The sequence below is a fragment of the Ischnura elegans genome, chromosome 5 (assembly GCF_921293095.1).
Source record: "Ischnura elegans chromosome 5, ioIscEleg1.1, whole genome shotgun sequence".
In the NCBI taxonomy this organism is placed as follows: Eukaryota; Metazoa; Arthropoda; class Insecta; order Odonata; family Coenagrionidae; genus Ischnura; species Ischnura elegans.
Window position 1 is genome coordinate 84,632,697 of NC_060250.1, and position 26,379 is coordinate 84,659,075.

Genomic DNA, 26,379 nt, shown 5'->3' on the forward strand with positions numbered 1-26,379 from the left:
TTTTTTTCGGCTTGGGACTGACCAGGTAGTCGCTTCCTCCCCTTAATGACCTTTCCTAGTGGGGATAATCCTCGACCCTTTTCCCCGAGAGCAGCCCATCCCGGCGTACTTTTGCGGTCAGTTTAATTGTTACCAGTGCAATTTTAATTTTTTTTAATTGTTACTGTTGCATTAAATGTCAGTTCATCAATGTATTCCTTGCATTTTGCAATGCCTGTAGAACTTTTAAACGAAGTTCTACGGTTATTTTTAGGGTTTTCAGCAAAACGGCATTATATCATAGACCAACAAATACTTTAAAGAGAATGAAATCTTTCAATGTTCCTAGCCTACTTCTAGGTATTTACGATTTATGATATTAACATAATTTAGATCCATGATGCCAAAATCCACACTTCTCATTTGCGTCTGCTCTCCAGTTCTCTGAAAACATGAGAATGATACATTTAGAATTTTTTAGAAGAATATTTTCCCGAAAAATTCTCATAAAACTACTTGAATCATACGAATTTGTTGTTTGAAATGGCTAAATATTATTTTAAAGCAAATTTGCTCGTATAAATATATGAAAAAAATGAAAAAAATCGTTGCAGGAGGAGGAAGGGGAATGCATACAGAACATTTACGGTTAAATTTGAATACACGCCAAGACAATTTTGAAAAGAAAATGAGCTTTTCCGAGAAGAGTGAGGTTATCATCTTCCACGTACATATTTCCGTAGGAGAATACTTACACCAATATACTCTTGGGTCTTCCAGTTGGAGGATGATAAGTTTTTCCTAGAAAACAATAATGCGCTAATGTGTCCCGAAATAAGCCCGTGAGGTGCACAAAGCAGACCACCTGGATCCTGACCAGAGAAGCAAGATATGAGAGTAATTACCTGGGTGGTGCAGTTCTCTTTCATTCATGGTATGGGCTGCATCGCACAGCAGGGTTCCACAGAAACCATCCCTGGTATAGGTAGCGGAATGCGTACAGATAATTAACGGCTAAATTTGAATACACGCCAAGAAAGTTTTGAAAAGAAATTGAGCTATTCCGAGAAGAGTGAGGTTACCACCTTACACGTACATATTTCAGTAGGAGAATACTTACACCAATATACTCTTGGGTCTTCCAGTTGGAGGATAATAAGTTTTTCCAAGAAAACATTAATGCGCTAATGTGTCCCGAACTAACTCTGTGAGGTGCAACCTGACCAGAGATCCAAGATATGAGAGTAACTACCTGGGTAGAGCAGTTGTCTTTCCTGCAATGGTATGAAATGCTTCTCACAACATGTGTCTACGTAAAACATTCCTTATCATACATTTTCGTACATTAAATTTACGAATTTTTAGGATATGCATTAATCAGTATTTATAGCGAAATTCGTTTATGATACCTTTGTATTCAAAGGTAGGTAAGAGGTTATTTAAAATAGTCGCTGTAATTTTGGCTCACGACAAAGAACTGAGAGAATCATATTTTATTACATTACGAGGGCTTTTTTTCATAAAAGTTAAATCGAATATTCTATCGAATTTCACCGCAAATGTACATCTAGAATGTAGCTAACAAAATAACGTATATTTTTAGATGTAAATCATTACAATATCGCTCCTACAAACTTGCTAGTGAGTTATAAAAATAACAATTAAACATCTAACCTTAGCGTCTCCAAAAATTGTTCTAGGTGATGATCAACTCCGTTAATATGAACGCTAGAATTCCGTTTAAAATTTGGAACCAATCAGCAGAACATACAGAATGTAATTCCTCGCATTGATTTTCAATAAATGCAACATGAACGTTTTTAGTTATTTTAACTTATAAACAAATAAGTGACCATGAGCACCTTCCTTGAGTGGGTCACTAGGTGCCGGGATGGGCCGAGATAATCCCCACGCGGACAATAGGAAAGGGTCGGACCTCTCACGCCGAGAGACCCTAATGGCGGTTGGGACCCACTTGGCATGCTTGACCGCGAAATCGTGAAAACACGGCCTTTGGCCTTTTGCTTCGAAAACGTCAAGCCGTGATAATCCGGCCTTCCATCTTTAGCATCGGAAAATTCAGGCCGTGAAATCACGCCCTGCGTAGGGAAGAGGTTAAAAAACAATAGGGTTGTTCAAGCCTATCAGAACGGTCTAAAAAAACGAATGTATATCACTTCTGATGTAATTTCATTTTGATTGGGATGAATGACAGATGCGTTGAAAAAGTAATGATGGAATTATTAGCAATCAAAATTCGAACAATTTTAAACGCCGCCAAAAACGGTCGGCCATCTTGAAATAGAGGTGATGACGAAACAAGCCTGTACGGCTGGCCTGTACCCTCGATCGCTCGATGCTAAGCTGAGCACTCTGCATGCCGACTGGACATTTGCCAAGGTTATTCCTTATTTTGAAATGGCCTATGTTGTGCATGAAGCTTCCGGATGGATCAAGGCGACATAAAATCCATTCTTCAAGTTAGGCAGGCAACGTATGTAGTGTAATTGTTGACAGGAATTGAAAGTTTTGTATAGCTGCATTTGCAAGGAAACTACCTACGTGCAGTGAACTTTCATTTTGCCGCTAGTGCAAGTGAACAAAATTTGTGCCCTTAATGTACCCCTGAGTGAATTGATTGCATATAGACGATGAAGTAAAGAGTGAAGCGACAAGTGAAGTGAGTTGTGAATGTAACATCTTCGACGAAATTATTTATTCCTTCCGTGCTGGTTCAATCAACCCTATACATTTCGATCTAAGGTATCTAACTATTGCGAAGGATATGTTTCATATTTGAGCTAGTTGTACTTAGAGGATACATCGAACGTATATTAATTTTCATTCGTTTGTTCGCCTCTAAGTTCTGTTTGATTTTAATACCTGTTGCCAATTCATTTGGAGCATTCGTCAGTGTTTACATTTCACGAATTTCGTTGCGCTGTTGTTTGTTTTGGTCATATTTTGGTTACGGTAATAGTGAAAGTGAAATTCGAAGTTTTTTGATGTTACAATAACTGGTTTAGATAGTTTAATAATTTGTTTCAGACTATTCATTTCATTGTCTTCGTAATGTCAATGTAAAATAACGTAAACTGATTCTAAGTCGTTAGTGATGAGTGGTAAGTGAGGTGTGGAGAATCCTTTCGAACTTCAAGGAGTGCAAATTCTTTTGTGTGTGCAGAGTGATTGGAAAACCGATTGTCATGTTTTATTAGTGTTACATAATAGTGTTTTATATTTATTGTGAGCCAAATTTTTTATTGAATCAGTTGATTTGGAATATACTGATTATACGTATCAAAAAGACAGCTCGTGAAATGTGTGCGTTGTAGTGCTATTTGTGATATGATGAGCAATAAATATGTACAAGTAAGGGTAATTTTGCTTATTATTACTCTTATTAAAGGATAAATTTGTATTTTCTTTAAACACTGATCTGGCGGCAGACGCTGGAGATCTTTAAAAAAAAGTGGAATAACCCTGCTGAGCCACTTCAAACACTGCAGTAGGGCATCTACAGGCTTGTGACGTCACACATCAATTCAAGATGGAAGTAGGGCTTTTTGGCGTAACGTAAAATTTGTCACTGTTTAAAGCCTTCTCTAAACATGTACAATGAAGAAAATAGCGTAATATAATTGTCATTGCTCCTTCTGAAGCACGATCTTTCAATTTCTTAAATAAAAAAAATACTGTGAACAACCCTATTATAAAGTCATCTGACTGTCTAACGCTTCCGGCCCAGCAGCATACGATGACATCAACATAACGATAGCAGTAGAATATGTTGGATAAGATTGTACGCCCCTTAACCGGCCCATACACGATCGTACGCCGCACAGTAGGGCAAAAACAGTTTTGGTCCGCCAAAACCCTAAAATTCATAATTTTCGGATTTGGTTAAAACTTTCTTTGCTCGTTATATTATTGCCAGGAGCAATATAATCTGATGAAATAATTCCATCTGTAAATCATGATATTTTATCAAAGTTTTGTATCAAACCTCTGAATGTTTTTAAGCATACTAAATTGATTAATCTTGCCCTTATGTTTTGCTAAAGTATATTCTATGATGATATATCCGTTCTCATCTAATAACTTATTACAAGGTCAATGTAAAATTTGTAATTGCTAATAATTATTTCCGCCATTAAATTTATTTTATAACATGTTTCTAATGACCAGTTCACAACATGCAATGCAATGAACTTTGATGCAAGTCGGACAAGTTTTTGATATTTTGCCGACTTTCCACGACTTTGGCACCAGTGTGCCCCGTGCGCTGCACGTTCGTTCAATGGTGGATGAAAAGTCCTCGTATATAGAGTACTACGTGCGACGAATCTGAAATCTGGGCAAGTTAGAAAGTTAGGCACGACGAGCGTTGCATGACGGGCCATCAGCCACATGGATGGACTACGGTGAGGAAACGTACGAGTGATCGGGGTGATAGGTTAGTTGAGACTGCGTTTTTTATTTTTGTTTGTGACTGCGCAGTTTTTCTGAAATCATGGCATATTCAAACGCATTTATGCTAGTAATTTTTTGCCGAACTTTGCCAAAGCATACAGAAGTCATTGCTGTTTGTGTTTCAGTGAAATCAAAGGAGTATCCAAACAAACAATTAGAAGAAAATGCCTACAAAGAACTTCACAAACAGACTCAAACACCAAATCACAGAACATCAATTCTTCCGTTCCCATTCCGTGGTTCCATATCACATAAAAATCAATTAATAAACTGCCAATAATTTTTCTTTCCTAACTGACATCGTCACTCCACGACACGACACCTTAGACTAAGATAGTGGACGCGATTTCGACGTTCCGTGCAGTGCATGGCGGGCAGAGCACGACAGTGTATGGGCCGCATTAACCTTACTCCTTCCCGAAAGCTACCTCCCCCTCCAGTTCCCATGGCGCCAGACGGACACGTCCAGAGACAGAGAGTGTCTCGCAATTCTATATTGCCTCCAAACTGCATCCAGCTGGTGGACACACTCACCCTAAAAGTTTTAATACAATAGAGCTTTCCAACTTTTAGTGTAACACTTCTCTCGTGGCTAAGTGCCAGATTCGGGCGCGAACTAGCACAATAGCACGCCCGAGAAAAGCCCACATGTTTCTTCGAGTTTGGGATCAAGGCCGGATCCAGGATTGTTTTCGAGGGGTCGGGGGGCACATGGGTACATCTACATCTGGACACACGCCACATCACAACGGAAGAATTGATGTTCTGTGATTTGGTGATTCAGTCTGTTTGTGAAGTTCTTTGTAAGTACATAACGGTACCCCGTAATGCACAAAAAAACGAACGAAATGATAACGGGATCGTGTTAAAAAATTTCTCGCACATTTTTCAAGGGTATGGGGAGGTTTGTGCCCCCGTGGCCCCCCGCCCCCTAAATTCGCCTATGTTCCGGATCACACAATTTTTTGAGATCCTCTAGAAATTGGCTAAAAACTGAGTAAGAACGCGTGCTGACTAGGCACCCGAAAAGTCGTTACGATAGCCTTGTCAGCGTTAGGCCTACTCCAATTCCTACTTAATATCAACAATACTTAGAGATAGTACAGAGGGGAACACAGTCATAACACAAAACAGAGCCATTTCGTGGTGCGGGGCAGTTAGAATTGCATTTGAAAAAATTCGTAGTAAGGTATAACTGGAAAAAATAATTCGCCATAACAGAGCTATTTCATTCAGGGTACCAAATTAGAGAATGTAGATTTCGTAAAATATCTAGGAGTTAGATTCGATAATGATCTATCGTGGAATAAACATATTCGGGAAATAACAGGTCAAGCTAATCGTAAATTGGGTTCTACTATAATAATTCTAGGAAAGTGGGACAACCATGTTAGAAATTAGCTACTTCTCCCTCGATAGACCCCATTTAAAATACGCTGCCAGTGCACTTTAAGCATAAGATATGAAATGAAAAAATTTGAACAAGGCTCGAAAGGCGCGAAATCCCGTAATCCATAACAAGCTAAAACTGGATGCAAATGATTCTGACCAGAAGGTAAAAAAATGCTCCTTCCTTACTCCCGATGCTGGACTTTCTTCACGCGTGCGTCACGCACCACGTGACAACACAAACCCTGTGACCTCCACCGATCCGAAGGCGCCTAACGGTCTACAGAGAGGAGGAGGTGAGATTTTTTCATTCCTTACGATCATCTCGCTCCACAGAGAAAACAGTGTTTCGAGCCCTGATTATTCCAGAAATGCACAATTACTTTTAGTTTACGTTTAGTGATCTATAAGGGGAAACAATACGGGAAAAGATCGCGTATCAGGCAAGCAACGAATACGTACTAGTGAGGTGAATCCGTAGTCAAATAAATGCACTGAACTGAAAAACTTTCAAAATCGTTTTATAGATAGGCGAATAGTGGTAGAAATAAGAAGTTATTCTGCGAACCATAAAATGAGTAGGAAACAGCTTAATCGGCAACATTCAACATTTTGGATCCAATGCATGTAAGTAAACAAAAAAACCAAGATACAATTAGCCAAAAATAAAGAGGTTGTAAACCGTTCATCAAGAATCGATAAATACCAATATTTAAAATGTATCTTTTTTGTTAAAAGTAATTCATGACTGAAAATGAAACTTCCATTAGCATCAGGTGTTTATGAGTAGCTTAATATGTGAGGTAAATAAGAATTTTATGCAAATTTTAAGATAACTGATGCATTCGCGGTGATGATAATAAATATCATCTTCATTCATCTAACCAGTCAGGAGTCTGCGTGGTGTACAGGGGCCACTGTTGGTTAATTTTAAATCTAATTATAGTTTTTAATCTAACTACAGGGTTTCCCTACTTGTTTTAGCGTCCCTGTCGTAAAATTAGGAAATCCCAACTCATACGGGTATTGTATGATTCCAAAACTTAAGCCCATTGAGAGTAGATACCGACAGACACAACGGATTTCCCCACACTGTCCCGGAGGGACCAAAATGAGAAGAGAAAGTGCAAGGGCCCTACTACAAGCCCTCTCCTCAAGGCCCTTTGCCTCAGCGGGAGGGCGACATCTACATAGGAGGGCCCACTAATCCTTAAGGCCGAAGAAGACTGCATATTAGCGAAAAAGATAACGTGGAACTTAAATTACCTCCCTCTTCAAACGAGCCGACGACAAAAGGATGACTATATTTCGGAAAGGGTTTGCATTACCCGGAAATATAAACTCTATGGTCTTATCTACTCTTTCCATTCTCGGAAGGGTACTACCACATACCGTTAATCTGCGCCTAACTGGATACAAAATATCAGAACTTCCTAACACGAAATGTCTGGAGGGTGATTCATACGCGTGCATGTCTTGCAACTTCGACTGAAGCATAAGCAGAGTTATATTTAAAATTAGAATACGCCCATTTAGAATACGCTGCCAGTGTTTGAGACACTCATGAAAATGGCTTAATAGCAGAGTTAGAACGCGTGCAAAGAGCTACCAGGTACGAGAAAAGTCGTAACGATACTCTTGTTAGCGTAAATGACCTATTAGATAAACTCGGATGGAAATCTCTTTCGGACCGTAAATTGATAAATAGAGTAAGCCCTTTAGATAAATTAAAGAGCAGTGTCTTTTATAACGAAGTTAGCCATATTTTAAGAACGCCATCATACTACGGAAGATCAGATCATATAAATAAAATAAGAGAGATAGACTGTAGAACAGACAGATTCAGAATATCTTGTTTTCCACGTTCAATAAGAGACTATAACGGCAGCGTCAGAACTCACAAATAGATTAGATGACTTGTAGCGTTGTCTACTAACATATGTACAACTGAATGCATGTTTCTCAATTTTATCATTATTTGTAACATCATGTGGTAGTATATTTTACTACTAAGCGTGACGTTTTCTTGAATCTGTGTTGTGCATGTGGGAGTCCAATTGCATGCTACATGATGATGATTGATAACCCCCTGCCAAACACCCTGGATGTGGCTCGCAGGGTATTATGTAGACGTAGATAAGTATTTTTCAATACACGTGGAGGAATATATTTGGCTTGACGATATAAAAATGGGGAAAATTTAGGTTTCATCAAGAAACTCTTCCTTTTGCCACATTGTTTATTATTAATCCTTAATCACACGATCACGTTTTCGATCTACTTGGAGGCATTGCTGCAGCAATCGCTGAAAAATGATAGACAGGGGTGAGCTTTGTCAGTGATATCTTCAGCGATAGGGATTCTTTTCGAGGTATCCTTTGCCACCTTTGAGCAAATCCCAGTGAAGACGTCATTTGGCAAAATCAAATTTTCATAGGGAAAAGGTAATTTTAAATTGTCTCAATAGATAGGGTTCGTTTTACATTTTTTGGCAGTATTTTTTTAAAGCTACGGTTAATTCATTGCATAAGTCACCACTAAAAAGTAGAAAATAAAAATAAAATAAAAAAGATACAAAACACGTTCTTTCCAAACCGTATAAATATCTTAAAATAAGCCTTCCATCACTAACACAATTAATAACAATCTAACATTAATGTTAATAACACTTACAACAATCCGATCATCTAGGAGCCCGACAATACGACTGCCCTCAGCTGAAAATAGCCGGAGCATAAACGCTCACCTCCAATTCTCCAGTTTCGGAGGGGAGCGTTTATGCTCCGGCTATCACATTATTATCTGATGCGCCGAAGTCGCGTTAAGGCTGTCCCGGTTAACCATTCTCACACTAGCAAGACAGTTCACATTACAATAAATATCGTGCGCATTTCATTGTGCTGTGTTTGTGTGAACAGAATCTTAAAACTAATATTTGTGTTAAGAATACGACTTTTTTTTGCTATTATAATTTTTTAAAACTAGCGTATTCGCATTGTCGGGCTCCTAGATGAGCGGATTTAATTCGGTGGGCGATTGTTGAACGGTTTTGCAGTGGAGGTAACGTAATCATAATAATAATCCACTTATTTGAAACGATAATATCTCCAATTCACGCGGGTTCAATGTGGAATGTTGGACTGAAGTTTTGGTCGGACGATCAGTAAATACTTAATGATATCGAAGATATCGTTTTGACCACGAATTTTATTATAAAAGCTAACTACACGTGTTCCGATTGTAACACAATCATTTTCAGGGGCTCACAAAAATCCCATTTCAGAAATTAATTATATATCTTCAAAAATGTATTTAATATTTTTTAAATATATACGTATCAGTCTGAAAAAGGATTTTTTTAGTACCTGATGATGATTGTGTAACAATCGCAACACGTGTGGTAAGCTGTTAAAATAAAATTTGTGGGCGATACCATATGCTGATCATTGGATATGTTGTAGCACGACAACTCTCCGCAAAAAGTTGACTTACTGAAAGGTTTGAACCCTACATTTCAAAACTACGCAGGATTTTGGTTTCTAAGCCACTTCCTCCTGACACAGGAAACTCTAGATATCTGCTGAGATCAGGGATGACTGATTCAAAGCCGCAGTCATCCGGTTCACAAGAATGTAAGGACTCCCCTTCTCAAACGAGGAAAGCGGTCGAAAGTGGAAATATCCGGAACGCGTCGGTGATATCTAGAAGCACATAAAGAGCCTGTTCAGAGAGATTGGAGATCAGTCGACTTCCAGTTCTTCCACTGTGCAGACGAGGAGGTGTCTTCTGGAAGTTTCGTACCTCATCCGTCAACTATGAATATACACTTCTAGTAGCAAGCCACCTTGCGATGCTAGGGAAGGATAGTACCCATAGAAGTGAGAAACATAAGACGTCCACCCTCCCCCTATGTATCCATAGGTTGACTCAAAAGTTAAGTAAGACGGTTAGCGGAAGACGCTGAATAGTAAACGATGTAAAAAACTATTTTCGGGCACTGCGCCCGGGATCAGCTTATACCCCGCTCCATAACATTAATCATTATGCAGGCGTACGTCGCATATCAAAAACGTCGTGTGAACTCATACCACGGCAAAAAGGCTTGCACTGAGGGGATTATTAGGCGAGTTTAGTATCCTTTGGGTTTTGTTTTCCCTTTCATTATGTCATGAGGCGTATCTACCCGGTATGTTGTCCAATTTAAATGATTGAAAGTTGGTGCGAAGGCTTCCGCGGTGCGCTGGTAATGTTGGCTGTATTTTCCGGGTTTCACCGCGTCGTGGTTGCGTTGGGGTCAACGGTTTCTCCTGCATTCCAGCAGGGGTCTTCAGGTCGAAGTGGGGTCCACTCCAGCAGGTGTCTTCAGGTCCACTTCGACCTGAAGACGCCTGCTGGAATGCAGGAGAAACCGTTGACCCCAACGCAACCACGATGCGATGAAACCCGGAAAATACAACCAACATTAAATTATATAACTTTAAAAAAATGCAATGAGAAAACGACGCAATGATGGTGTTGTTTCTTAATTGAGTGCGGAGATAATTTATTAATGGAGTTCCTAAATGACCCTTACCCTACCCATATCGAATTTTTGGGTCTAGCTGTCCAAAACTGAGCGATGGCGTTCCGTCCCATTTCATGACGCAAACTATAAATGGTCTTTATGGCCTCGGAGTTGACGTCAGGGTTGAGACCGATGAAGATGCTTATTGGAAAGTTTTGATGAGATACGAATCGATGGTGCAATTAAGTTAACAGTCGCTTGGGATTTGACGAACAACGACTGAACGCACTATTAGATTAGATGACATGTAGTGCAGCCTACTAGCTTGTGTATACCTCAATGCATGCTTCTGGATTTTCTTATTCTATATAGCAGCATGTTTTGTGTGTTATAGGTAGGGACATGCAACAGTCGCAAATGCGATAACGCGAATTTTAACGCGAATTCCGGGGTTTTCCCGCGATTACGCGAATTTCGTGTTAATCGCGATTTTCGTAATTTTTTTCTTCTTCTCATGCTTTTCCCACGAAAATATTTTTCGAGGCGTTTATTTAAGCTACATTGTTCTGATAAACCCGAGATTTTGATAGCTTTCGCAGCTAATTTTCAACAATATGTGGTTAAATAACGGCGCTGCACAATATAAATTGATGATCGTAAATGAGTCATCAGCGAGGTATCACGGAGTAATGTTTTCACCTTTAGTATAAAATTTTAAGCGGCTCTAATTCAGTGCATTAAAAATATTCCCGGAGAGGATGAAGCATTAATAACGACAGATAACTAGTAACTCATCTGATATATTCATAATGAACGTAAATAAACCCATACGAAAACAATGCGCGGAGGATAGTTTTTGAAAAATACCCATCCTGTCAAAAGAAGACATCAAAGACCGCTATATGACGCGATGACTTTTCGCCGGCCGCCATGACATCCAGAGAGATGTTTCGATTGAAAACGGCCTGAATTTCACGGCACCGTGCAGTGAATGGCGGCCACCGAAAAGGCGTCGTGTCTGAAAGTAGCCTCAATGAAGGACTGTATTTCACGCCATAGATGGCGCACCGCCGGGCCGGATTGAAATGGGCGCCTTGGTGACCGTCTATAACGCCGTGCCGTCAACTGCGTGATTCGACTCGTTTGAGGACATCTTTTGAGACCAATGAGTAGTTGAAAGCACAGCGCCGTGCAATTGACGACGGCCGGAGCAAAGCCATCTGAAAACGGCAAAAAAAAAGGCAGTGCGCCATCTATACCGTAAAATAAACACTGAAACGTATTTTCGCCGGCTGCCGTTTCCGGCACTACGCCGTAAAATTCAGGCCGCTTTCCGACGAGACGACTCTCTGTATTTCATGGCGCTGTACCGTGAACGGCGGCCCGCGGAAATTCGTCGCGTCGGAAAGCGGCCCATGGAGTGAAAAAATTCCTGATTTCCACAAAGGATGTCTAAACCGTCGAGAGATGGTTTTAATTGCGAATTGAGGCGATTATGGTCATTGAATATTAATTATTATGTTCGAATATCATTTAAATGGATTTTATTTTCCAATATCGGGGTTCCACAAAGTAAAGCAAGAATCTTTGGACCGTATTTCTCACACCTACCCTCGCCTACCCCTTCTAAGTAAATGAAACTCATAAACCTAGTAAAGGAAAAAGTAGGTACTCTACCGTTTTCTCACTTGAAACATTTTATTGCCAAATTTAACAACTTATTATGGCTAACGACTATTATAAAACATTATCCATTCCATTTGTATCCTATTTTTCTTCATATTTTAATTTATGACATGAGTTGATGTGCCGATATATATTCTTACAATCCTTTCTTACAGTGCATGTCCCTTTTAATAATTTTTGTTGCCTTTTGAATATAAAGGCTGCTACCAGAGACATTAAAGTTCATTTTGGGGGAGATACGAGAATGTCTACGGAGAGATAGTGCTTGCTATATATTTATTTAATTCACAATTAATTACATCTATTTACTATGTGCGCCAACTCCGTTACTTCGTAGTCACCTTTACAGAAAAAAGGCGTCCACATTCAGCGTCCCACAACTGCAACGTGAGTAATCTCTACATTGCCTCAGTGCATTCCCTTCGAATTTCCGCCAAAAAATGACTCGCTCCTCCGCAGACCCTAGTTTTCACGGGAGCGTCTGCAGCGAGGCGGGAAACGGGAGTGTGACGTTTGCCGTGACGTCACACCTTAACCTGTAGCGCTCCGTAGAGAACATCGGACCACTTGGGAGCTCGTCTGTGGCGCTCCGAAGCATTGGTAGCGTTCAACGGACCCTTTTCGGAAAGGGACCGCAGTCATACAATTGTTCACTCAGTCAGTTTGGGAAATAAATATTTTCTTCTTTCTCAAAAAATATGAACTAAGAATTGAATTCTTTATCTTGTGAGCAGCATTTACAATTTTTAAACGTAATTCTACCAGTAATATTAGGTAAAAATAAACACAGAAATTGTTAATGCATCAAATCCGTTAATACTGACGGTAGCGCTTCGTTCAATTTTTGAAAATTCTCAGCATAAAAATTCAATTGGAAGTCAGCAAGTTAAGTTAAGGAACAATTATCCATAAGGCTAATTCATTTAAACAAAGCACGAGTTGACAGTGAACCAATGCCACTGGTAGAGTTATAAACCTCGAGGGGAGGGAGCCCAACTACCCTCGGAGTCCAAGATAATGCAGTCCCCACTAGGAAAGATCGTAAAAGGTTGGTGTTCAGTGTGTCTCGGCAGTACCCTTTTTAACAAATGTCCAACATAAATGCCCCATATAGAGGGAGTCGAAGAGCCTCTTGGAGCTCAGTCCTCAAGTCATGCTAAGGAGACAACTCCACCGTCAAGAGAGCTGCGGAAGTTAAAAATGAGCCTAGAGAATATTCATTGGAGTCATTTTTTTCGATTTAAAACCACTCATTACATTTGCAAAACATGACCTCTAAAGCAGCTGCTGTTAAGTCAATACTAATGCAGATTGCTTAAAAGGCATCCACCAAACTTAGTTCTCTTATGTTAGAAGACGTAAGCAGAAAAATAGGCATTTTTAAAGATCTCAGTTTTTAATCCCCAAGAAGTTCCAACTACAGACGTGAACCCTAACTTAAAGACAAAAAATTCATTGCCTCGAATCAATGTAGACAGAGAAGTTGATGCTGGGGTTGAGATAATTACAGACATTACTACAAAAGCAAAAATTCCCAGGGTTAAGTTAATGTAATTAAAGCAACGATGGAGCTCCAATTGTCTTAGACATCGTTTGTATTTAACAATAAGTGCCTTTATATAATGACTGTATGTCATATTGTGTATTTATTTTTTGTAATGTGTATGACGAAGGGTAAGATATTTTCAGTATTTTATGTTTTTGTCCCAAGGTTGCGAGACGATCCTTTGAGCACATTTCTGTCGTCTCGTCACCATATTTGTCGAAGGCCAGGGTTCCCGCTCATAAATTTGGGTCATCGGTCGTCGAGGCATGTAGTCAGCGTCTCCTCGACCAGTCGTAAACGTCTAAATGTTCTGGACAAATGGCCATTGTCTCGCTGACGAAGATGATTTGCTCACTCCTAGGATGGGTCGAGTCAAGCCACCCTTTCCCTGGTCTTGGAGGTGTTGACCTGTGCCCTGACGACACGAGCGCGGGAATTTGGGGAGTCTGTGGGTGGACACGAGAGCGACGGGGTGTGCCTGCCCGTCGCAGTTACATTTGTAAAATCACCACAAACCTCAGTCATTGAAACTTCTCTGAGATCTGATTCGCGTGGATTTCAATTCTTTGGTGCCCTAAACTCGATTCCGGGAGACGCAGCCACTCGAGTCTCCCACCTTGATCGAGTCGATCACGACATTTAAGCAATTTGGACCGCACTGCAAATGTGGAATCAGAAATATTTCTTTCCTGCTATAGCACTGCGTAAACAGATAAGAGAACAAATCTAAAAGAATACTATTTGGTCACAATAGCAATATTTCATTTGAAATCACAGACAGGTAAAGTAATTTCTCTCTCTATGTAAGCTGAATATAGGGATGTGTGAAGGATAAAATATATATAAAATAGGTGAATTCAGTCAATAATCCATGTATATTATTGCTTAAATTATCCCCGGTCATTAATGTCCTAAATTTAGGGCAATGGGTGGGTCACTGAAAGCATGGCTCTTAATCAACATTAATTATTTTGCCGCTAAAATAACACATATTTCAGGGCAGAATAACATCGCTTTTGTAAAAATATAACAACACTTTTGGCTATAAAATAACCCCACCTTTTGCATATCCCTAGTTATAGGTTTATTGGCATATTACCTCAATGAGTAGTTGGAAAGTTTTGCCTTTGTATGAATGTGGGAGTATAATTTGTAAGTATGCATAACGTTTTTTTGGACCGTGTGGTGAGCATCTGGGAATCCTATTGCATGCTGGTGGTTGATCACCCCCTGTCCAACACCCTACACGTGGCTCGCAGGGTATTATGAGGATTTAGATGAAGATGGTAGTTGACTGTGATATATGGTTTGATGACCCTTCCATATACTTAAAGGGTTTAGAAGTAGACAGGGAATTACGTCGTGAAAGAAAATGGGCCACATGCTGCATGTCATATCTCAACGACGCATAAAGAAGTGAGGTATTCCTCCCACCTTTATGTTTCAGGTAAAATTGGGATTGCCTCCCTTAACTCGATTTAATGTTATCAAGAACGACTCGGATTGAACACGTGGGAAATAGATTGGAAAGGAAAGATCCCATATATTCCCCTTTCGACTTTACCGTGTCTGCGAAATTCTGTTGGCTTATGGGTCATTAATAGCCGGTTTTATAATGTCTGATTAGCTATAATAATAAGATGATACAGCTTTCCTCTTTACCTGGCGTTGGCTGAAATTCTGGTTAGCAAGAGGTATGACCTTTAACAGAGGCAAACTTGAACTTTCAACTATCTCTCGATAAAGTTGAATGGTGTATCATAGTAGGACCTGCCCGCCTTTGTGACGGTGCAGGATTCCTCGTCCCGTCCTTCCTTCCCCGTCCTTTCCCTGAGGCGTCGTCGGGCTCTAATCGCGGCGATGCCTCTAATCCTTTGTTCCTATCTGTCCTCCCCCTCTCGAGAGGCTCGGGCGTATAAGTCTCTGACTTGGTTCCCGGTCCTCGAGAGCGTATCCTTGCGGGGGCCCGCCCTGGGACCCCCGAACACATTGGTGTATCATCATATGGTTAGCGTTCAACAGACGTAATAAAACCGACCCTAAGTGATAAAAATGCCACTGACATAACGTAGTGGATGGGGAACAACTCCCGTCATTATCAGTAGTCATCAATCCTAAGATGAGTTAGATGCAGTCCTCCACTCAATTCTCCGTTAGGCTAATCTTTTAAATCCTACATAACTCAGCGGCTTAACATTCTTAATAGCCTCCCTTATGTATCCCCCTGTCCTTTTAACAATGATTTTCATTACTCCATCATGACTCATGGTATGACCGATTAAATTGCCCCATCTCCTACCTAAGGTTTCCAAAAGAATTACCTTGTTTCCTCCTCTTTTAAGAAATTCCACATTACTCACGCAATCTATTCAATGGGTCTCATTCATTTTCCCATAACACTACATTTCGAATGCTTCCTGCCTTGATTTCTCCACTGCTGCCATATTCGATGCCTCACTACCATAGTGACGCATGATCCAAATGCAAGTCATAATAAATTGCTTCCCGACCTCCGTTTTTCGCTTGGGCTAATCTATTAACTAATTCCTTCTCGCTTCGCCCATTGTCAGTCACTAGGCTACCCATGTATCAGGACTTCTTTATCTTCAAAAGTTTATAGTTTCCTAGTTCCAGGTTGGCATTCGCTGCATGGCAGTATTTCCGCTTTTCTTTGCGTTTTTTCAGCTTATACCGAGTCGTTACGTTTTCCACAGTTCATAAAATTATTCCTAATGATGAGACCACGTATTGTTCTTGTTGTGTTTTGGCGTATAGGGTCAACCTCAACATGAGCGATGAAGAACTCAACATGAAGCTCGAAGGAGAAGTGAAGAAGCACGAAGTTCTGTACACCTGCAAACTATCTATCGTCTTCGGTATTGATAATAGTTAACAGCGTCTTCTTGGTTTAAGATCTACATAGTAAGCGAGTATGGCCAAGCCAAGGCCTTAAAAACAACTACATCTACACAATACCCTGCGAGCCACCTCTAGGGTGTTTGTCATGGGTTAATCAATCACCAGCATGCAATTGGACTCCCACATGCACACCACAAGGTCCAAAAAACGTCACGTAAAATTATACTACCATATGCTGTTAGAAATAATAATAAAATTAAGAAACATGCATTAAGTTTTACATAGGTTAGTAGACTACACTACAAGTCATGTAATCTATTTATGAGTTCTATCGCTGCCGTTATAATCCCTTATCGATCGTGGAAAAAAAGACATTCTGATTCTGTCAAACTCATACCGCACTGAATAAACACTCCATGTACTGCACTATAGACGCAACTGATGCACGAGCAGCCCTTGGTCAAAACACCCGAGCACGGATAGAATTTTTGTTTCAGTTGAAAACTGGTTGCAGACCCAACTGGTTTCCAACTATAGTCACAAAATAGTCGCTCCCTGTGCGTTGGGCCTTAGACACAAACATGCTCGCTTACCGGACACAGGCCAAACACAAGGGCAGCGAGATGCGGCCAGAACGGAAACTAGGAGAGTGCTAAGGACGCGAACGAGCAGGCATACAAATAAAACTATTAGTTAATCATAAAAAAGGAAAAGTTAGCGAATAAATGATTCATGCACGAGTTTAAAATATGCCAAGAAATGCATGTAGGTAGCTAGCACTTAAAAATACAGTACGTTATCAACCGTAAATGCTGGGCCTATTCCACCTAGCCCGAGTCAAGCCATCCTACAGCTGAACTGTCAAAGGTTTATGGTCCCTCATTGTACGTGGTTAAAATGACACCTAACCATCAGCTCAACAGTATATTTCCCTAATAGTATCCTAGCGATCGTTTCAGCCATAACAATTACAAGCTCTCTCAAAGATCCGTATCTAGTAGATGCCCCATCACATACCTTGCGGACTTCGGAGGCGAATGTTCTGGTCGTATCAAAGCCGCTGCCTTCTGCCTTCGCTAAGAAGTTTCCCGCCGCTTCCTTCGTGATGTGAGTCATGAATAGTCCGCGATTGCATACTTCGTTCGTTGTCCGCCACGGTGTCCATGTAATGTATCGTCGGGATTTCAAGCTATCTTATGGCTGCCTTTGGTGTTCCTTTGGTGTTTGTTGCATATAATATGTAAGTTATGATGGTCAGTTCTGAGGCGGTCTGCTTCAAAGATGTCTCTTGAACGAAGAAGCGTCACCTGGAGGTCGTTTCCGTCTTAAGCGCCAGTTTTATGCGAATGAGGCCTTACCGACACCAGTACTTATACCAAAGGACCATCTTGAAGGTCCTACGTAATATTCCGCGAAAACTGAACGCGTAGGCCGACATCCGGTCAATCGGCCGCACTAGTTCAAATACAGGATATTCGCCATTTGGCGATGAATCATCTGTTTAATAAAATCACGTGGTGCATTGCATGGTCCATCGGACGCAGGATTTTAAGAAATTGGGCGGAAGTTTGGCGAAAACAATTTCTGACGCACGTGTTGAGGCTGGGCCTATTTTGCCGAGCACATGTCAAGCTATCCTAGGGCTTAACTATCGCAGGTATTATGGTCTCTTATTGTACGCGGAGAAAGCAAGTACTTAAGAGGAAAATTTGTTGGCTTAAAATTTAATTTAAGCTAATATTTCCTGGTTAATGATATATTCAGGAATTCTTCGCGAGCTCTGCATCAGGTTAATTCAGTCGAATTGGCCAAGAAATTGGACATTCAGACAGTTAACACGCGTTGAGAATGGAAGACAAGTCGTGTTCCGAAAAGTCGGCCAATGCGTCTGAATTAACCTAGTGTAGACCCCGAGAATAATTCCTGAGGTTTGATGATATTTCCCAAACTAAAAAGGAAAGTTTGATGATGCAATGTGAGAGGCTTGCACCTAAGGCCGACGGGTGTAAAGGGGCACTCGGGGTGGAGGGGGACTAAGCAGTATCTAACTTCTAATGGGCCGATTTAACCTTTATCATTTTTCTTTCACCCTAAAGCTTTCCAGTTGGCCAAATGCGGCTCACCCGAGTAGTATTCTGAAACCGTTCATCAGAACCATGGTGAGAGACAGAGAAAAGGACGACGTCAAATCCTCCCGCTGACTTCAACCTACCAGTGCCCGGTATATGTGAGAACGATCAAGTATCGATACAGCACTCACCTCCGCCTTCAGGACGACCCTCGCCAAGCGTGTTGAAATGCTGGCAAAATGAATACTGTACCCGCGGGTGCCGGGAAACTTCTGGACACAGGCCGAATTCCAATCCACTTTAGGGTATACTAGGCATGCTTAAAATGCTTTAGTTTAGGGAAGTGACGTCACGTTTTTCGAATTTTGGACGAATTGCACTGACGTTAAAGAGATATAGTTTGTCTGGTGCAGCCGAAGGTGGTCAGTGGAGCTGCACCGGCTTTACTAAAGAAACATGGCGCACATGGGCCAAACGTAGGACGAGAGTATTTGCTCTTAAATTGTTATTTTATCCACCTAAGCTACAGATACAAGTGAAACATGGTTTTAAAACATAATGCAATTATATTTAAAAGCAACAAAAAAACCTCCTTTCGGGAACGTGTTAATATAACGCTCGAATCCACAATATTTCAACTTACGTGTGATTTGACAGCATTTTACAACCATGTTTCTCAGGACAGTTACAGAATATTGTATCCAAAAACATCCCAGAGAAAATAACAGTTTTTTTAATTGAAGCTGCTAAAATGGATTCTGGCTAACGACATAAGTGATGGTTTACCGGAGAAAAGGTCGCCGACCGATGCCATTTCATCTATCGAAGTGATAATGAAGATAAGATATCCGATTGACGGACGTAGAATCTATACCAGCCGCCTGAAAATAAACACCGGCGGGTTTGATAACGTCATAAGCCCAACGATGCATAGCCAATGTTAAAAGGCAGCTTATATACTGATGCACGGTCGCATTTCAAGAAGTAAAAATATCACCAATAAGGGCAACCGTCGTCCTGTCTTTGAATCTTTGAATCGCTCAGCTCTTCTAGTATTTTCAATATCCCAAATAGAATATTATTATCTTAGACTAAAGTAAATATACACGTTAACTACCGACAACCTTTGAGAAATCACAGAGTGGTACATTGGCATCATTAAACGAAGATAAGAATTAAAATTCAAGATCAAAACATATATCAAAGGAATTCTGTACATTGGACGATTATTACAAATTAAAAGTTTCTTAATCAAAATGTTCGAAGAAGTAACCTCAACTCACATCAGAATAGGGTAGTTTCCTTCATCAAAGAAAACGAAATGCATTGATTGCGATTCGTTACCCACCATTACTGTATTCATTATATACAAATTATTTCGTTTTAGAAATAGCGGTTTAGATGAATGACAATGCTCAACTTTAACTGTATTTGAAAAGGGCCAGATTGGCGCCCATGCGATGCCACTCCACGTGACGTCACAGGGACCTAGTTTCTATACGAGAAGATAGGAGTTATACATCGTCTGAGGTTACCAATGCATGCATGAGGCGTAGAGCTCAGGGAAACATGTCTTAATCATGTCTTACACTTATTAAAACTGGCTAAGGTCGGAAAGTTTTCTTCATTTGATTAGGTATTAATAATCCTTATTTAAGACAAGCGCTACCAGCCAGCAGGGTACTCAGCTACCCGCTAGCAGCCTGCGTCGGATCAGCGCTAAGCCTCGCCTCAAGGTCACCTCACAGGGGGGCAGCGGGAACCAGAAATAGTCTCACGGAGAGATTTCCCGGCATTCATACTTACGCGTCGCGTTTTCGCGCGCTGGAAAATTTTCACTTTTCATTTATTGGCGAAAAATAGATATCGTCATTTAAAAATCTAAAAGCGTCAAATACGTACTCCAGGTGTAATAATCTTTCGATTTAGGCAATAAAAAAATTAAAGGAAACCACCCTATTAGGCTAATTAGGCATATCAGTTAAAATACAGGCAATAATTAGACAAGAGTATGGACAAGAATCAGGCAGAATAGGTGGCATCTAACACGCAGATTAAGGGTTCAAAGCCGTAGGCACAATATGTTTAAACTAACATTTTTAGAAATCGACATTAAAGATAATATGAAACTAAGACGTACGAAGATAGTTGTTACGCCAATTTAATTGTCGAAACAAACATCCTATTCACTGGATTATAAAAAACTATTGAGTACGAAAATGATATTGGCACAAAATACTCAATAATCCATTGCAGTAGAGTGCATTGGAACCCATGCAACAATAAAAGATAGAAGAATCCAGTTCCAGGAAGGAATATCGATAGCAAAGTTTCCTTTAGTCTGGATGAGAAAATAGTAGTCAAATTATATATAGTATCGGCTTTTACTCGTTGGAATGGGATCGAATTCCGGTGATAAGGGAAGAGTAATTATTCAGTAATAATTCATTACCTAATTGACAGCCACGAGGAGTACCTCCAGTAGCATGGGTAGAAATTGTTAAGGTTCAAAAGTATACTTAAATGGTAGGTTTAAGTCAAGAAAATATGTTCTCTCTTCCCACTTCGCACGATGGTTTCTAAACTCAATTTCCTCATAATTATAAGTCAACCCTGATAACAAACTACCAACTCATTTGATAACGCAAACTTTAGCTAAACTGTTTTAAAAGCGGAGTTGAGTGCAAGTTCAGTGGTAGGGCAAAACAGTTACCACGTGAGAGACATAAAATCTTTGCCAAGAGCAGTAAGTTGCAGCAGTTCTCTCTGGACGAGGTCGCAAGATAGGCCAACTATCACACCTCTGGATACACGAAGGAGGAAACTCACGAGGCACTATGCAAGCATCCATGAAATGTAATAACAAGGGCGTACCCAGGATCAAAACTAGAGGGGGGCAAGCCGAGGTCGTTCAATATGTAACACAGAAAAGGTGAAGTAAACTAAAATTTAAAGAAAATTATAACAGCGCTTTATTAATTTTTAAAATTATATGCTCAAAAATAAAATATTTTTATTTTAATAACATGTTTTACACTAATATCACTTTTCTTGGATTCAAAGAAAATTTGTCTGAGACTTTCGCTTTGAACTACATTTGGTTTTGCTTCTAGGAGGGGAGGGGGCAGCTACCCCCTCCTGCCCCCTGCTGGATACGCCAATGAGTAATAACACAGTTTCTGCAACGTCAGGATGCAGGCATTGCATAACACGCTCGGTCAAATCCAGGGTGCGCAATTTGGGCGCAGTTTACATCAGTGAATTCGAACTACAAGTTAATGAAGCACTGTTAACCCATATGTACAAGGAAGTTACTATAATAAACAAAGAACGACCATTTTTCCAACAGATGTGAAAAAAAAGCTTCAAACTCCATGGAAATGGGTTGCAAGTACACCAAGTAGGAGTCACACGAAAGAAAACGCCCAACAGTAGCTACAAAAAACGACATACCAACGCAGTAAGCACATCACTACAGCCTCAACTCATGGAAAGAGATACGAACAACCGTGCCACATTGATGATGGCCCTCAATCCTCCGAGGGGAACAAAGGGCACCAGTTTTCATCTGCCTTCGAAAATAGGCGGTAATAACTGTTTCGCAAAGCATATGATCCAGCATCAATTGTTAAAAGGCTGCTACGGCGAAGTACAGTAGTGTCCCGAGAAAGGTCCCACTACATACAACAGCACTAGACTCATAGATGTCTTCAATAGAACAACTGTACGCAGCTGAGTAAACCATACGTGACGATTCAATCGGAAATAGGTTCGGTCATGCATGCACTGTTATGAACATTTTAAGGAAAAATATGATCTGGAGCACTTCTGGTGGCAAATAGACTTCACGTAAATTTCTCGCTTTGCGCAAGAATTAAGTTCGTCCATTGTAGCTCAAGTTTCAGGATCTTATACGCTCTGCATCTCAATGGGTTTTAGACAATTTCGTTGCATTAATTTCGTCTTCTTGATACACCAAATTACGAAAAAAGTTTTAATGACGGACGAAAAAGTACGATACTTTACCGGGAATACGGTGGAAGTGGAGGCAATCTCGGGCACTGGGTCCGAGGATACAAGGCGCGCTACTGCGCTTCGAGTCCTCATTTCGGCAGAACGTGGTCCGTGAACAGATGGACAAGTACTGTGATAATATGCGGTGTAACTTTATGGCTCCACGACTCCACCAGCGCGCTGCCGTCCGGGCAGAACGCTGGGACTCGACTCAACAACACATCGACACATCACTGCACACTCGCTAACGCAGGAGTGAATAATAACCTAATCGCCCCCGAAGGCAGGAAGAGAACTAACATGTCCGCAGGTGAAGTCAAAAGGAATAACAAAATGACTCCTAGTATTGCTTGCGTAACAGGTATTGGGTCCAGGAGCTCTAAGAAACAGGGTGATAACGGGACGCGTTGACTAAATAAATACAAACTATGCGCACAAAGCACCCATTACACATCATCCGCGCAGAGCATAGCACTTCCGGTTGGGCCAAGCGTAAGAATACACGACAGGTAAAATAGAATCCCTGGGGCCACCCGTTATTCGTCGTTGCCATAGCAACATGACGAGATAACGATTCGACGGCCAACCCCAATCCAATTCATCGGCAAAGGCGTCCGAGTCACGAGAAGGAGTGCAAGCAGTATAAGAGAAATTTTAAAAACTTTCACTCGTTGAACTCGAGATCGGCCGTCGTCATACGGGTTCACATTGACGCGGTAGGCATGCCACGTGAGTGAGCCAGCCAATGCGACTGCATAGAGGACCCAGCCGGCCCATTAGCTAGCTTTTTAATTCATTTTTTTTATTCAAACTGCCACCGAAAGGAAATTAGCACTGAGTGATCCGTTTATTTCGGATGAATACAATGACGCAGTTATTTTAAATGTCGAGAAAAAGATTTGAAAAGTTATGAATTCAGCTGATAAAATCATCTCGAATATAAGTTTCGGTTAAAAGGCTAAATCAGAGTTTATTTCCACGTGAACTTCGGATCGCTCTCAAGGCCGTGACAAGGAGAGTCGGGTGGGGGGGGGGGAGGTGACAAGGATTCCAACCTCCCCTACACCCGCGAGAATTTGTTCTTGATGACTTTGAGAGGCACTACAATAGCTCGGCTGTAAGCGTCGCAAGTGGCGACTTAAGTGAACCCATTCAAATGTCCGGCAGGTAACAGCGCATCAAGTGGCCAACTAGAGATCAAGAGAAGGATTAAAATATTCACGGGACCGGCTTACGAATCACAACGCGTGATCCAAAAAATAAGCCCAGCCAGACTCAATGATTTCAGCACGAACAGAGGCGTAACGAGATATATACTTTGGGGGGGATGAGGGAGGTTTGGGCGTTGGGGGATGAGGGGGATTAGTGGGGGAAACCCCCCCCCCCCCAGGAAACGGGGAGTCCAGGAATATTTTTGAAAAATAACATGCCTGTAAATGCATTTTACATAATTTTGGCGCTTCTAATTTAACTTTAAGCAGAGGCAGTAATTATGTATCAAATCCAGAGAATATCTTTAAATAATTTTTTGATTTCTCTGAGGCTTTGGGGGCGAGGGGTGGATGAGGGGATCCATTTCGTTCGTTGCTTCAGGGGTGACTTCGTGTAATCGACTTGACGTAGTGAAACGAAAAATACTTTATAGTTCTAAATTAATTTATTAAAAATTAAATATTCCAAATAAATTTACGTGAAATAATAGAGTATTGTGCATTTCGTTGTTACCAAAGAGGATCCTCACGTCGGCCTCAATGATGATGTAATGTATCAAATTCAAGATGACTCGTTCATACCACGATTGTTCCAGCGATCGTAGGAAATATCGTGTATTCACACTACGACGGTGAAACCTGTGATGCCCTCAGTGTTGAAATCTAAAGAGAACGATTAGCAAAGCTGTTGAGGTATGTTGGGTTAGGATCATAGAGGTCCCTGGAGGGGGCATAAGCGCTCTGACGTGAAGCCAGCCCTTACGGTACTCCTGCGCATTTAGCCATCATGCCGGGCTACGCTTCGTCAATTTGCCATAAGCGTACATGTACAGAAAATATTAATTTTTTCTGAAACCAGTGACTACAGAGGTCATATAAAGGTACGTAAATATTTAGTAGTGTGTTTATTTTTCTGGATATTATTATCTATATCCGGAAACATTCCGTTCGGCAGATATATGGTATGTAAACTTTGCATTCGCAGATGGTTTGCTGCTCGGCTTACGGGTGCAATAATCGCACAGAGAGAAGGGTAACAGCCACTGGTGAGTAAAAAAATAGAATTAAATAGATAATTGTGGATTGCAATCGCCTTATACTGTTTGCAGAACTGATTTTGCATTTTTGGCCTCACTCATGCATTGTGTGTGTTTACATATGCTGTTGTTCTGCCAAAGTTGAATCTTGTATTTGAACAATGTCAAAGTGATTTTGTGTCATGAATTAATGTTTTTGTAATTTGCAGATTAAATGAATTTTTATGCTTGATTTTGTTTTTCTTTGACAATCATAATGTTTCGACCTATTCGTCAGGTTAGAGGCACGCTAGACGAGTTCACTCGCGTGCAAAGGGAATTACTTGATGTAGTATGGATATTTTTCAGCGGCTTGGGTAGTATAAATAAAATAATTTATAAGGAAAACGTAGAGATTTGGTAATTTTTCGTCCGTAGTTGAGCATGCTCAACGACATACGCACTCGTAGTACACTAACTTGCATTACGAGAGGTAGCACCGCTCTTTTTCGGGGGCTTTGACAGTGAAAATGGAATTATATGAAACAAAGTGTTGAGTTATTTCTGCGTAATGCCGTAAAAATTATTTTAACTTCGGGTTTGGTCAATATTCACGATATTTTAGTCTACGGGGAAGAAAACATTCCAGTAGACGCGATTTTTCTTGATTTCAAAAAGGCATTTGATAAAGTACCCCACGGAAAGTTAATAATAAAACTGAAATCTTACGGTCTAGAAGAAGATGTCATTTCCTGGATAAGAGAATTTTTGAGCGACCGCGTCCAAAGAGTAGTATTAGACGGTGCAGTCTCCAATGAGGTTAGAGTCACTTCTGGCGTTCCTCAGGGTAGTGTCATAGGCCCACTCCTATTCCTTCTTTATATAAACGACATTGGCGAAGTAGTACACAGTAAAGTACGATTATTTGCTGACGACGCTATAGTTTACAGAGAAATCCGTTCCAGCAAAGATATAGATGAACTAACGAATGACCTTGCTGCTATCCAAGCTTGGTGCGATGCTTTGCAGTTAGAATTAAATTTGAAAAAAATGCGTCGTAATGAATAGGGTGGTTTCCTATTATTTTTTTTTGCCTAAATCGAAAGATTATTACTCCTGGAGTACGTATTTCAAGCTTTTAGATTTTTAAATGACGATATCTATTTTTCGCGATTAAATGAAAAGTGAAAAATTTCAAGCGCGCGAAAACGCGACGGCTAAGTAAGAATGATGGGAAAAAGTCCGTGCGACGCATTTCTGGTTCCCCCTCCAGCCTTGTGAGGTGACCTTGATCGAGGCTCTGAGCGCAGATAGGACGCAGGATGCTAGCGGGTAGCTGAGTACCTTGCTGCCTGGTAGCGCTTGGCTTAAAAAAGGTTTATTAATACCTTATCAAACGAAGAAAACTTTCCGACCTTAGCCAATTTTAATAGGTGATTATTAAGACATGTTTCCCTGAGCTCTGTGCCTCATGCATGCATTGGTAATCTCAGACGATGTGTAACTCCTATCCTCTCGTGTAGAAACTAGGTCCCTGTGACGTTACGTGGAGTGGAATCGCATGGGCGCCAATCTGGCTTTTTTCAAATGAGGATAAAATTTGACCCTTGCCATTCGTCTAAACCGGTATTTC

General features: G+C 40.7%; 1 protein-coding gene across 15 annotated transcripts in view; it reads right to left on the bottom strand.

Annotated features, from left to right (window-relative positions):
* The window catches only part of LOC124159150, a 229,009-nt gene that overhangs the window by 122,585 nt on the left and 80,045 nt on the right, over positions 1-26,379 (bottom strand). For 6 of the 15 annotated variants that reach the window (XR_006864909.1, XM_046534757.1, XM_046534758.1 and 3 more), the window contains exon 1: positions 22,532-22,727. The exons of 1 other annotated variant lie outside the window; for it this stretch is intronic. Coding sequence is in view for 13 of the 14 variants with exons in the window: in XM_046534757.1 (XP_046390713.1) it covers positions 22,532-22,612 (81 nt within the window). In the remaining variant the exon portion in view is untranslated. Of the gene's footprint in view, positions 1-22,531; positions 22,729-26,379 lie in introns of those variants that run through there. 8 more of the 15 variants (XM_046534753.1, XM_046534747.1, XM_046534752.1 and 5 more) reach the window with 3 other exon arrangements.